The sequence below is a fragment of the Aythya fuligula genome, chromosome Z (assembly GCF_009819795.1).
Source record: "Aythya fuligula isolate bAytFul2 chromosome Z, bAytFul2.pri, whole genome shotgun sequence".
In the NCBI taxonomy this organism is placed as follows: domain Eukaryota; kingdom Metazoa; phylum Chordata; class Aves; order Anseriformes; family Anatidae; genus Aythya; species Aythya fuligula.
Window position 1 is genome coordinate 26107533 of NC_045593.1, and position 13682 is coordinate 26121214.

A 13682-nucleotide genomic window follows, 5' to 3' on the forward strand; every position below is an offset into this window, starting at 1 on the left:
AACAAGCTTTTATTAAAGAGCCAAGATTTTACCATATGGACCCCATTTCCTTATATTTTACCTATTCTGACCTCAGTTCAAGTTAACACAAACAAAATGTAAATGAAATAATGAAAAGAATAGTTTAGTATTGCCAGGATAGTAAAATAAGCTACGCAAATATGAAAGACAAAGGGAAATGTCTATGGCATCTACAGCAAAAGTAGACATGGATTCAGCTTTCTATCGAACCCCAAAGGCATTCATTATATGCAGTCACAACGTTGCCTGTGGATAGATCTCCATCCATAAACATTTGTAGATCAAGCACAGGGCAGAAGACACAGCAGAAGCAGAGTAGAAGAACAGGAAAGAGGGACAACAGACCACCAGAAGGAATGGCAGAGCACAGACTGAACTCACCACAGTGACAGCAGGAAACCTGAATTCAGGTTTGTCTGCCTCTCCTCTGTTCACACACAATATTTACCCACAGCTCTATCACTCCCACAGCTGCCAGCTTAGATGCTTCACTCTGCAAACAGTAGCTAAGGTCACCCTGATCAAATTGGGATGTCTTATCCCTCCCACAGGACCAGGATGAAGTACTAGGTTTACTGAGGCAATTGAGGACTGAAGAGGCCAAACATGTTTGACAGGAACCTTTGATGCTTCACCGACACACAAGCTGGTTGAAGTTTGCAAGAAGCAACATAAGGTGAAGGTTTTTGTTCACTGTCATTAATGATGGGTAGAAATTCAAAACAATACTTGTCATTTAAACCATAACCAGCTAATGTACATCCCTGCAAAATGTTGCACGTGTTTGGTTTTAAATCTTTATAGTGTTAAAAAGCTGACTGCATTAAAGCTTGAGACCAAAAGAATAATTTGTAGATAGTTGCAGTAAATGCCTTCTACCTGGATGTTGGCAAATAAGGGGCTACTCTTGGCTGTGAGAAGGGAGGAAGACAAGAACAGAAAGGGGGTAAAAGGAGGGAGAGAGAGCAGGGAAGGGAAGGAAATGGAAGAGCCCCTTTCAGCTCCCAGAACAGCCCAGCAAACTATTCTCTTTGGGAGTGAACAGCTGACAAACAGATTCAATGTTCAGATCACTGTGATGTTTACATGAAAAAGCTTCCTACCAGCAAACTCATGCTATAGTAACCAGTTGAAAGAACTGCGGAAAAATTCAGCTTAAAGAACTGAAAAGGAGGATGACAAGGGGGAGTGCTGGAGCAACCTCAGCCATTCTGTGAGACTGTAACCTGAGCAGAAAGCTATGCAAGTGTCACCGAGCAACTTTAACAGGAGCTATATAAGCCTCAGGGTCTGAACGAGAAGACTCAGTAGGGTCGAAACACCTGCCTAGGAAAAGCCAAAAGCAAAAGCATCACTTAAGCATAGGTAACTTTGAAATTGTAAGATAGCACTATAGAGTCACTCAGCCCTGACACTTGGCCTTTGTTTCTTTAACAATTCATTGCTCCTTCACCAGTCTGTTGCAGGGTTTAGCCTCTACAAAGTTCCAAAACACTGTTTCACGCTTTCCATATTTTGAAAAAAGCTCCAGAAACACCTGAACTGTTACAATACTTTCTTCCTTAAGATGCAAACACAAGTATGTGGATAAAATAGAAAGAAAAATATGCACACATGATGTTCACAGCCCTGAACTTGGAGAACACATTTCCTTGTTTTCTTTGGTTTTTCTCCCTAAATAATTATTACAGCCTCAGTGCCTTTGAATGTTGTTTGTTTGTTTTTATAGAAACAATGGCATTTCAAATCTTGTTGGGGGGAAAAAAAACCCTTAAGCATTAGGGATAACAGATGAACCAACTTAGTTTCTACCTACAGAATAAATTGTCCCATAGAATTAAATTGAACAGTTTTAGTACAAACATGAACTAAAATTCACAGAAAGTAAAGAAATGTTATGTGGTACAGAACATCCAACACAAATGTGAGGGACCCCTAAGCACCCAGTAGACCCCACAAAACCACGGCAGCTCCTGCCGTATCTCCCATGTTTCCAGTTCCCCAGGGAAGGCAGTTGAGCTGCTTGTGAAACAACCCAAACCACATTGTGCTTTATTGCTTCTGTCACTGCAATTGCCCAGCATGAGCAGGAGCCATCATAAAAAGGGGACAGAGGTACAGCAGGCTCACAAGCCAGGAATTCACCTTATAAGCTCTTGTCCTCACTGACTTTGCCAGTCCATGTGGGTGCACAATGGCACAGGGGCAGGAGATGCCTTCTTTGCTTCTGCTTCATAGGTGGGATGATGATCGGTTTTCACAGGTAGAGGACAAACTAGGTGTACCCACACAGGTAACCAGTTCAAAGGCGGTGCCATATCAGTTAGGGCCTCAGTTATCACCTGAAACCTGCTTGGCTACCTCTGCTCCACAGAGAGCAGAGCGGTGCTTGCAAAGTTATCAGAGCTGGCACCACTGGCTCCAGCCTGCCTTGTCCCCGTGCTCCCTATTAATTGCATACCCAGTAAAAAGACTTAATTCTCCTTTGTTATCAGGAGTTAGAGCTATAGCAGTGAACTGAAGCTCCACCAGCCTAAAAGTTAAATGTCAGTTCTTACATCAAGGTTTGAAAAGAGCATACAAAACCCTGCCTTTTCACTCAATAGGTGTACTGCCTAAATACTGAGAGTATTAAATGCTTTGGGTGACAGTGACATAGCTACCATTGCACATATCACTGCACAGTCATCAGATATGAAGTGAATCAGATGTTCCCCCCTTACTTATCAATATTCAGAGCACTTCCATTTCCAGGACAAGTCACTGACAGCTGCACACACAAGATACGCGTTTACTAAATCATGTGCCCACCAGTTTCTAAACATAATTATTACATCTAGTAAATTCAGATTTCCTTTAAGCTGATAGAAAACTGTCAATCTCTCATCTTTAATTTTTCAGGTTACTCACTCACATCAACTCTATAGTCTACTCAAAAAAAAAAAATAAGGTTTGTTTTAATGCAATAAATACTGACCCAAAGTACTGACACAAAACAGTCTCTTCGCTACCTTGGCTGCCTTTCCAATAATGAAAACACTGCAGTGACGATGTTAAATATCGGTTGTGAATAAAGTAGTATGAGATGATGCCCCATCCCTGAAGGCATTCAAGGCCAGGCTAGATGTGTCTCTGGGCAGCCTGCTCTAGTGGTTGGCAACTGGGCTCAGAGCAGGAGGGTTGAAACTAGATGGAAATAGATAGAAAATAGATAGAGATAGTAATATCAGGATCATCGTGCAGATACCTCAAAACAAACAAGCATTCTGCTTGAAATAGCAACACTGAGACCACTAAAATACAGGAAGCATATTTAGCTTTCATCACTGTTGTGGCAACCATAGTGCACACAATGCACATAAATTTAACATCAGATTAAGCTATTAGTTCAAGTTTTGAATTTTCTACCCAACAACAGAAATCACATCTGTATTGGCTCAGCACTGACTTTTGTCATCTTCTGTATAGCTGCAGTCTGTTTCCTTCATTGAAGCACTGCTTTAGAAATTAGCACTCTTGTTACACCTTGTAACAATCTCTTCTTCCAGGCTTTGTGCTGGTTTCCCACTCATGCTATCTGCAGTCATCATCCATACTGTAAGATGCTTAGACTTAGAGCTGCTATAGGGTACAGAAGAGTCTGAAAGTAACATTTAGTACTATAATGGGAACAGTTTCTGCAGAGACCTAGTGTAACAAAAGGGTTTGTTTTGTTACCATCAGTTTTTCTGATTTGCTGGATTGTAGGCTAATGGCTGTAACAAATGAGCTGAAGGGAAATACTTCTTTGTAACTGACAACATTTTTCATACAAGTGGTCAAGTTCCAAGAAAGCCTCTGTTTTATAACTTGTGGAAAATAAATTTGAACACCATGATCAGATGTAAACTTAAATCTCAAATGTGTTTAAGAAACTAATACAGATCAATCCTCCTACTGCTCTAGGAACCCAAACACCTCAGTACCCTGTTTCTTCATCCACTCAGGGTTACAGATACAGCCATCATCAAACAACATGTGCATCCTGCTTGAAGCAGGCAACTGGTTGTCTACAGCATCCCACTGTAATTTTAGGAAAAAATATATAGACCAATATTGCAGAAATCCACTTTTTTATTAAATGTCCATAAACATTTGTGGATCTGCTCAATTTTGTTCAAGTGCAACAACAACAAAGGACAAACTACCAAGTGTTATTGCCATGGTTCAATGTTATGGAAAACACTAGCCCTTGTTTTGCTGTTACTACTGAAAATACAAAAAAAAAAAGAAATACATTGTTTGTTCTAGAACAACTCACATCAGCTAAATCTTCAGCAAAATCATGTGTTTTTCTTTTTATGATAGGTATGAAGATAGACACTGGAGCACAAGCAGTCTGCCTTGCACGTGATAAAACTGAGATGGCTTTTGGAGTGTTGTAATCTACTATTCAAATGTTTAGTATTATCATGGTCAGAGGTGATGTAAATTCAAAGCGGTAGGCAGTCATGTCCAGTCTTTGCAGCTAAGCTGGCTACCTACTTTCAGCAGTCAGCTAACAAACACCAAAACAGGACTGGTTCATCTCCCTCTAAATCACAGCACTGAAATCTTTGCTCTGCCATGTCCTGAAAACCAGTATTCAAAAAGTTTGAGCTCACATATAATGAAATAATGTTTACAATGTGCCTGGAAAAACAGTCAACCATTTTTCCTGGGTAAGTGCTCTATCCCAGACTAATCTGAGCATAATTACTGCTCCTCCCAGTACACTTTTTTTATTCTTTTTAAGTTACACTACCACATACCCAGGCTGATATTTCAGTGCATTATTTCTCCTGCTACATAGTATTGAGAACATATGGAATTTAAGCCTTGTTTACTACTGAACAGAGGCCAGCCAACTATTGATTGGGTAAATCAGTTGGCCTGAAAAAAACTAAAAATCCCAGAAATGAGCAGTACCTAACCACAAGTCACTTCTCACCCTTGCAGTTTTGAGGCCCTACAACTCAAGTAACTTTACAATCAGAAAAGGGGTGCAAAATTGTGCTGAAACTTACTTTTATGTACAAGCAGCATTTTTTTTTTTTTTACCTTTCTTGTTTAGTCTAATGTTTACACTTCCTTACAATTTTTGTACTCCTGCAGCAGTGCTTGGTGAGCACCACAACAGCTTTGCTCACAATTGCAGCTTTATTGAACTATGGCATTTGAGACTGAATTCTCTCAAAAAACATTTCTGTAATTCAAAACTGCTTTGGCCACATGACAGCTGAGACCAAGCCCATCCCTGGCAGGCAAGCAGTGGCACCAGACTAGCAGCAGCATCACAGCAGAGGACCCCAGCAAGCAGGTGATGCTTATCCCACCACCCTATGTACCTGGAGGTCCCCTGGCCTGGTTCACCTGCACAGTCCTGTGCCATCCCCATGTTTTGCTGTCCCTTTGCACACACACTTTCCCAATCAAATATTCATCTCTATGTGCAGCAGTAACACAGTTTATAAAACAACTCTGCCTGCTGCTCGTGTTCATCCCAGCTCCAGCTACACCAAGTCAGGCTGGCAGACCTGACTGCGGGTTTTTGGTGTGAGCCAGACTGGGGACCTAACCCAGCCAAAAAAAAACAAAAACACGTGGAAGGAGTCAAGGCTGCTTCTCCCAACAGCAGAGCTGACTGAAAGCGCACACAAAACCACAGCTTCAGGGTGCGGATCCAGAGCAATTTAAATTCATTTAAATGCTGGCTGCCACAGTCCCACCTGGCCATAAATACTCCCCCTCCTGGGGTCAGCATAAGCAGCTGTGTCACCCACAACCAGCCACTTCAGAGGCTGGAAGATGCAAAGAAAACCCAGCCATGCAAATCAGCTCTACAAGGAGCTATTAGCCACCCAACAGGTTGGGTCTCCATGCCATCATATTGACAAGAGGCAAAGACCGCAGCAGACCAGCTGAAGGCACCTCAACACTTTCAGGCTTTGCAGAAGGCTCCCCAGCTGCAAAGGTCTGCAGCAAGCTGGGATTCCAATGTAACAAACCAGTTAAAACAACAGTTTCTCTCAAAAGAAGTTAGCCCTTGATAAAAGATCATGTTTTAAGCAAAGCCAACCTGTGCCCTTAGGTTTTCAAGTTATCTAGTTTTTACTCACTTTAACCAGACTACTGGACACAGAAATGATCTGTACTTAGCAACAGTTCCACAAAACACCTTTGAAACACCCTTCCCCCTCCCCCCCCCCCAAAAAAAAAAAAAGGTAGTAAAACATTGTGGCCTTCAACACCATGGAATACATTTCTCTACATACTTTGGGCTTTTCTTATTTCAGCTTTCCAGAAATTAATCTGTACTGGGCTCATAGAAATCAAGGCTCCAGTTATATCCTGCAGATATAAGTAGTGTAATAAGCATCTTTACAAATTAAGCACAAATGCAGGAGGATATCCTCGATTTTCAGGCAGATTGCCCAGAGGATGGCTAGTACGCACAACTTCTCATTTTCCAGCCTGCATGTCTGGTGTTCCCAGCATGAATACCTTGTCAGAGTTTGGAGACTGGTAAGAATCAGTTTAAATACCTTGCTGGAGGCCACAGGAGCTTTTGCTACACTCTGAATGAAACAGGTCAATGTCCACAGTGGATGTCTGTCAATGTCCACAATGTCCACTGGCAGAGACCTCATCCCTTATTACCAGCTTTTGCTGAATCCATGGGCTGCTTAGCCTGCTATACCCAAGCCAGGAGAAGCTCCTGAGATGAGAACTGCAGTTTCTGCCAGCTCCAGAGTCTGGCAGGCAGGGCAGGCACCACACCTCAAGGCAGCAGCTCCTTGGTCTGGCAGCTGTTTGCCCATGGATATGAGTCAGAGCCATGAGGTGCTGCTCAAATTTGACTCCTGAAGGCTTTGTACCTGGCCAACCTCTTAACTTGTGCAGTAAGTGATAACAAAGGATAACACTGACATTATTCCTCCTAAGTTTCTTGCTAATGCACACTCACTTGAATGAAAGAGAAATTTAATCAAACTCTGAAGTCAGCCACCAATACAAATTCTTAATGGTTGTTTATTTATTTTTTTTTTTAGCATTTCAAAGTGTATTCAGGAGCAAGAGAAGTGTTTGTAGGAACACCACTTGATTCAGTATCTCCGCTGAGGGCAGCAGTAGATCTTTGGACCAAAGTACGCCTTTTCTCTGCTACATAGGACTTCAAGCAAGGACTGTGGCCACATCTCCTCTTTCTCCTGCTCCACATCCCACCCTGGCACCCTTCAAAGGCCACCCCATGGCACCCTCCTGGCACTGCCTGCTGCCACCAGCCTGTCACCCCATAGAGCAGGATACCCCTGGCCGCCAGCACACACCTGCCTCTCCCTTCCCCCAGCTGTGACACTACAGCAGTGCATATCCTGTGGTTAACACTACTCAAAGCATAGCTGGCACCCTTCAGTAGATGACGGTGGTTTTCTAAAGGCAAGCACAAGCTCTAAGGTGCAGGAAGTGCTGATCCACCCAGAGAGATGTGCAGGGCCCACCTCGTGTCCCAGCCCATCTCACTGCTGGGCATCAACAAGCATGGTGCCCCCATGGGGCATTCCTCCCTGCTTCATCTCCAGCAGGTCACAGGGTGGGCACTGCTTCCTCCCCACCCCATGCCCACAGCTTGGTTCTGCAGGAACAGTTCAAGGATATCTGTTCCAAAAAAATCACCAAAACAGCCTGAACAAGTGAAGCAAACAGAGCAGGTTAATCATTTGCTGTGAGGAGCTGAGCACAGCTTGCTTATCATCCCGGTGAAGTATGACCTGCCAGCCCTGTCTATCGCTGTCAGGCATTTTTTTCCCAGCACACAAGTAAGATTATTCCCAGTATATCACAGCAGACTTGAAGCAGCAACAGTAACAAGCAAATCTTGAGATGGAACAACTATGTAATTGAAACACCACTCTCAACAGAAGAGGCAAGTTGCTAATCTGCCGCTTCCTACTCCCTGCCTCAAGTATTGGACTTGATATAAGCACACTTGTGTGCACTATAAAACCCGCTTCCAGTGCGATATTAATATTTCCTGTTTCAACAGCACTCAAGTAGCTGCAAGCATGCTCTAACATAGCTCAGTCCTTTCTTTACCAAGAGACTTCAGGGGAGATGAGTCTGCTTCATACAAAAGGCACACAGAGAACCACTCCTCCCAAATGAATTATGTGCACTTGGTTAAACAAAGCAGTTAAACTTTTCAAGTTCTCATTCAGCAGTTTAATTATTAGCAATGTACAAAAGAGTAGCAGAGATAAACAGTGTGTTTGGTTGCCAAATTACGCCCATCAATAAAAAAAAGAAAAGCTTTCTCATGAGCCACAAGTGCTACAGAAAGCATACACCCAACAGAATATATATGCATATGATACAGTTAAGCCTTTTTTTAAAGCTTTAAAAATCCATCTGTTTTCATTTTAAAAAATCCTATGGAACATTTACCAAAAGATTTTTTCCTATTCAGTTGAAAAATGGCCATTTGTTTCCCTGCACTTAATACAGACACGCAGAAGTCATAGATTCTCAAGTTCAACATTTTTCTAAAAGTCACTGTTTTTCAAAAACTTTCACATCCTGCTGTGTTAAGGTGCAGTTTCATAAAGAAGCAGGGCAAACCCAAAGTGAAACGTAGCCTACGCCTATCTCCACAGGCAGGGCAGCTCTCAATGTTTCATGCTGCTTGTTTGCTCTTCTCTTAACACCAGAAAGAAGCAGTCGTGGGAGGGATGATCAGTAGCATCAACATCACCATCCTCACTGGATGCTAAGGTCACGTCTCCTCTGTATTCACCCACCTCAGACCCATAAAGCTGGTTTTCCAACTTCAATGGGTGAGATGAAGACTCCTTTACCTCTCGTCACAAGACGAGCAGGAGGGTACTGCCAGCTGCAAACCTCAAAGCATGCAGTGAAGCTAAGAGGAACAAGACTTCAGGATAAGTCTGCTTGATATTTCTTTGATATGTCTTTTCACACCTCCCTTCCAACAAGTTTGATGTTGCTCGTGTACCTAATTTCCCCCCTTGCTCATTCTGTAGGGACCTGGGCTCACTAACACAGGTACATTAATTCAGAAACTTTCAGCATGGAAATGCCTGAAATCCTTCCCAAATCCAGATGTTTGTGGCCTCACTCAGTGTAGCTGTATTACATCCCTGGAACTGTCGTGAAGCCATTCAGCCATTTCTTACAAAATGTAAGTATTTGTTACCTCACACAATTTTCAGACAGACCAAACTGCAAGGTTTGAGGTTTCAAAGTGATAGGAAAGAGGCTTTTTTCTCGAGGATACACTGCTGTCTGATTTGCTGTATTCCTGCATAAAAAACTTCGCATTTAACTGATCTGGGAGGCACTTCTAAGAATTATACTTTTCTTCTTCATAATCTTCAATGGCAAAGGCATTTTCATCATAGAAATGGCTCGTCCTTTGAATTTTATTACAAGGCCCGGTTCTCTGCAATTCAGTAAGACTGCAATTGATTGTGTTGGGATTGAGAAATAAGTCAGGCAACAGATGTAACCAGGTTGGATAGCAGCTACATAAATCCAGTTGCATTGAGCCTGTTAACACAGTTTCTGCTGCATGAGCTACTTCCTTCTGCTTATATGATCTCACTTGAGTTTGTGCTGGACGTGAACAACTGAAAAACTCAATGCAGCACCAAAGAAAACCTTTTACAAAGTCTTTATTTATTTAAGGCAATTGACAGCATGCAGAGTTGGAGGCACATTTCAACAAGCAGTCCATGAAGCCACAAAGGTTTGGCACTGACAGACAAAGAGAAGGCCCAAAGGCTTTTTTTCCTGAGGCCCTGTTTCTCCAAGGTACAGTGTTCACCCTGAGCTAGCACCGGAAAAGGATCCTCTTGCTTGGTTTCATTCAGCTATTTCCTGACTTTAAAGATGAAAATGATCAGCTACAAGGATCTTTTCCAGATGCATATCTTCGAGTAACTATATCAGCAAAACTTGAAACATAGAGCTGGAGTTTAAGTTAGGGATGTCTTCCCCATTACTTTCCCTTTGTATTATTAGGTCCCAAAGTACCCAAAGATGCTTTTCTCACACTAGTTTCCATCAGGCTACAAAATGTACCTGAGATTTGTATGCATCTTCCTCTCTAGCTGTCAAAATGAAGTGCTACTGGCAGCCATGCAGACTGATTCACATACTTCCTAGCAGAGAAGGGTCACAGTAAAAAGCTAACCTTCTTCAGAGCAACCTACAGCTTCTGCCAGGAGCTTAAAGCCAAAGTCAAAAGTACAAGTTAGGTTAAATGTTTAAAACAGTACTAGTTTGCTAGAGCAAGAAGCCTCAGCAATTTGATAGTCTAACCTGAACAACTTATTAACTCTTATGAGAAAGCCTGCATAGATGTTGTATTCCCATGATCCAAAGGGAAATTTTAGTTATACAGAGAACCTGCAACTTCTGCTGGGTTTCATAAGACATCAGATAATGCAAGCCTAAGTTTTCTAGTTGGAGAGCCTTTTCATTTTTTTTCCTTCCTTTTTTTTTTAAAAAAAAAAAAAAAAAAAAAAAGCTTCCTCTCTTATTTATCTCCAAAATGGCAAGCAAATACAGCATAGCTAAAGCATATTTGGTTTTCTAGAACTAAGAAATTAAATACATGCATCCCTACCTCTGATATCACCTCAGAAATGGCTATGGTTTGCAGGTATGTGTGTATATATACACACACATTTTTAAAATATGGATTATCAGCCCAGCATATGAGGAGCCTTTATTCAAGCCTACAGGAAAAAAAAAAAAAAAGTCATCTCCAAGGCTCCTACAGGAAAAAAAAATTCTAAAAAAATAAATAAAATGATAGTGTGATACAACAGCCTCAGCTTCTCACTCAGGGAAGGACTGAAAAGCAACTGAAGCCTATGCAAGCAGACAGCATTGGTCAGAGGGAAGACAGCATCAGGAAAGCAATGAAGGATGCTCTCACCCACACCTGCCAGCGCCTTGGGACCAAAGGCCAAGCAGTGGGAGAGTGGCTACAACTTAACATACACCAAGTTCTCCCTGATCACTCCAGTAAAAAAAAACTCAGAACTACCATTGCAAAGCATGAATGCTGAGATAAGAAGCCATATCTTCAAAATGACACTGAGCATGTTTATTGTTGACATTCTTTCCCACCATAAATAAGGGTGTGAGATTCTTAAGAACACCCCAGTCATCTTGGACAGTACAGTAATCAATAAACCATAGTGTCCAGCCAGGAACCAAGGCTTAAAGGATTGGCCTTTTGCTCCTTGTCAAAGATTCTTTGACCATATTGGACTTTATGGCAAACGCCACACGTCCAAATCCACAAGTCCCAAGAACCGCCAGACCAGATCTGCAGAGCAGATCCCATGCTTCTGAAGACCTGATGGGCACACCATTAGCACTTGAGAAGCTTTTGCACATCAGATGCATGGATAAAGCATCAGCACAAGGTCAAATCACCGTGAAGCCCAGAGATTGTCCTCAGCACCACATCTTCCCAGGCACCGCTCCCATGACTGGACTCTGCCATACCACACAAACAATGGCACTTCAAGCTGGGATGACTGGGAGGTTAGCTTCAAAAGCAAACTTCATCATCGCTAGCATAGACACAGAGCATACATGGCCAGCAGCCACTCTAGAAAACATCAGTGCTAACCTTCAGCAACCTTCTCCAGAAAACATCATCAGCATGCTTTCAAAGGTCTCTGGGACACCCATCAGGTAACACAAATGAAAAATGAAACCTATGGGCATGGTCTACAGAATGCACCACCTGGGGGGCATCAACAGAGGGAAGTGTTCAAGAGGGTGCAGGATCCTCCAAACCGAAGGTCTTGCTGTCAAGCTTTCACACCTATCCTGGGTGGAAGTGGGGTGGCCCCTAGCCTTGTGAAGGTTTTTGTGCTTCTATAAAAAATAGTTTCCAGAAATGGCTATAAAAAAAAGCTGCAATACTAAAACCTGGAAAGGTTTTAGTATTGGCATCAGACCACAGGATGCCAGAATTGCTATGAGCTTTGCAAATAATTTGCATGTTCACTTTTAGCAATGCCTACAATATCAGAGGCATTTCTTATCAGGATGGCAAAACCAAGGGCTTACACATCTCTGCCCAAAGGAGAAAATACAGCCCATGCAGGATCCCAGCAAACCACAGCAATGCTGAGAGGGCCCTGCAGCAAGCAGGAGGAGGAAAGCTGCTTCAGGGATTTTTTTTTAAATATAGGTTGGAGAAACAAATACACCTTGTCTGAAAGGAAATGCCTGGTACCTGCACTGCTTCTCACCCCGCTCAAGCTGTAATTTGAAGTTATAAAGTTATAATGCAAAGTTATAAAATTGTAGAGCAAAGTTTTAAACTACAGTCCAAAATTCCGAAGTTATAATCCAGAAGTTATAAAGTTATAACCTGAAAGCTGCAGTTGCAGTCTGAAGTTGTGAAGTTACAACCCAACCTGATACCTACAATGCTGCATTACATAGAGGTAAAACCCCGAGCTCTAGCAGGAACCTAAAGTCCTGGAGTTAAAACGCAGAACTACAGCTACAATCCGTTCAGAAAGCTTCAGGTTAAAAATAACAGCGATGATTCAAAAAATAAAAAAGGCAATAAAACAGGAGCCCGAAAACCTGCTCCGAAGCCTGCCGGAGGTCGCCGCGAGCAAACCCAAAGCAAGCCGGAGCGCTGCGCGCAGCGCCGCTCTGCAAGGGCAGAGCCGGCCGAGCTGCTTTTCTTTGCCCTCAACCCTCTCTTTTCGCACGAAAAAGAGCAGGCCGGCGGGGGAGGGGGGCGAACAACAGGCAGGCCCCGGGCGCCCCCCGCTCCCGCCGCCCCCCGACCCCACTCACAGCCATAGCGGGGCCGCTGCAGGGGCGCCAGCTCCTCATGGTTCATCCTGCCGCCGCCGGGAGGGACGGCGCCCGCTGCCTCCCGCCCTTCTTATGCGCCGGCCGCGCCGCGCTGATTTGCTGCGCCCGCGCCCGCGCCCGCCCCGCGCCGGCACCGAGGAGCGGGGAGCGGGGAGCGGGGATGCGGCCACGCGGGGAGGCGCCGCGCACGGCTGCGGGGCGCCGCCGCACGGGAGCGACGGGGGGGCGGCGGGTCGGGGGGAGAGGAGAGAGGAGAGAGGGGGGTGGGGGGGTATGGAGAGAGGGGGAGAGGAGAGGCAGAGTGAGGGAGAGAGAGGCAGAGTGAGGGAGAGAGAGGCAGAGTGAGGGAGAGAGAGGCAGAGTGGGAGATCCCAGCCCACCCACCCGTAAGAAGAAAGAGAGAGAGAGAGAGAAAGAAAGGGAGAGGGAAAGAGAGAGAGAAAGAGAGAAAGAGAGAGAGAAAAAAAGAGAGAAAGAAAGAAGAAGGGAGAAAGAGAGAAGAGAAGAGACAAAGACAGAAAGAAAAAGAAAGAAGGAAAGAAAATACAAAAGCCAAGAAAGATAGGGAGGGGGAGAAAAAGAGAGCAAGAAAGAGAAAGAGAGAGTTAGAGAGAGGGAATGAGAGAGAGAAAGAAAAATAGGGAGTAATAAAGAATGCCAAAAAAGCTACAAAAAAAAAAAAAAAAAAAAAGAAAAAAGGAAAAAAAAATGAAAGGAAAGAAAATGATGAAATCAAATTAAAAAAAAAAAAAAAGTTAAAA

At 43.4% G+C, this 13682-nt stretch overlaps 1 protein-coding gene across 3 annotated transcripts in view; it reads right to left on the reverse strand.

The window, feature by feature from the left end:
• IQGAP2 (IQ motif containing GTPase activating protein 2) overlaps positions 1–12948 on the reverse strand; it is a 125488-nt gene extending 112540 nt beyond the window's left edge. For all 3 annotated transcript variants that reach the window (XM_032205396.1, XM_032205393.1, XM_032205392.1), the window contains exon 1: positions 12901–12948. In XM_032205396.1, the coding sequence (XP_032061287.1) occupies positions 12901–12946 (46 nt within the window). In that variant the 5' untranslated portion in view covers positions 12947–12948. The remainder of the gene's footprint in view (positions 1–12900) is intronic.
• Between the last annotated feature and the right edge of the window lie 734 nt (positions 12949–13682).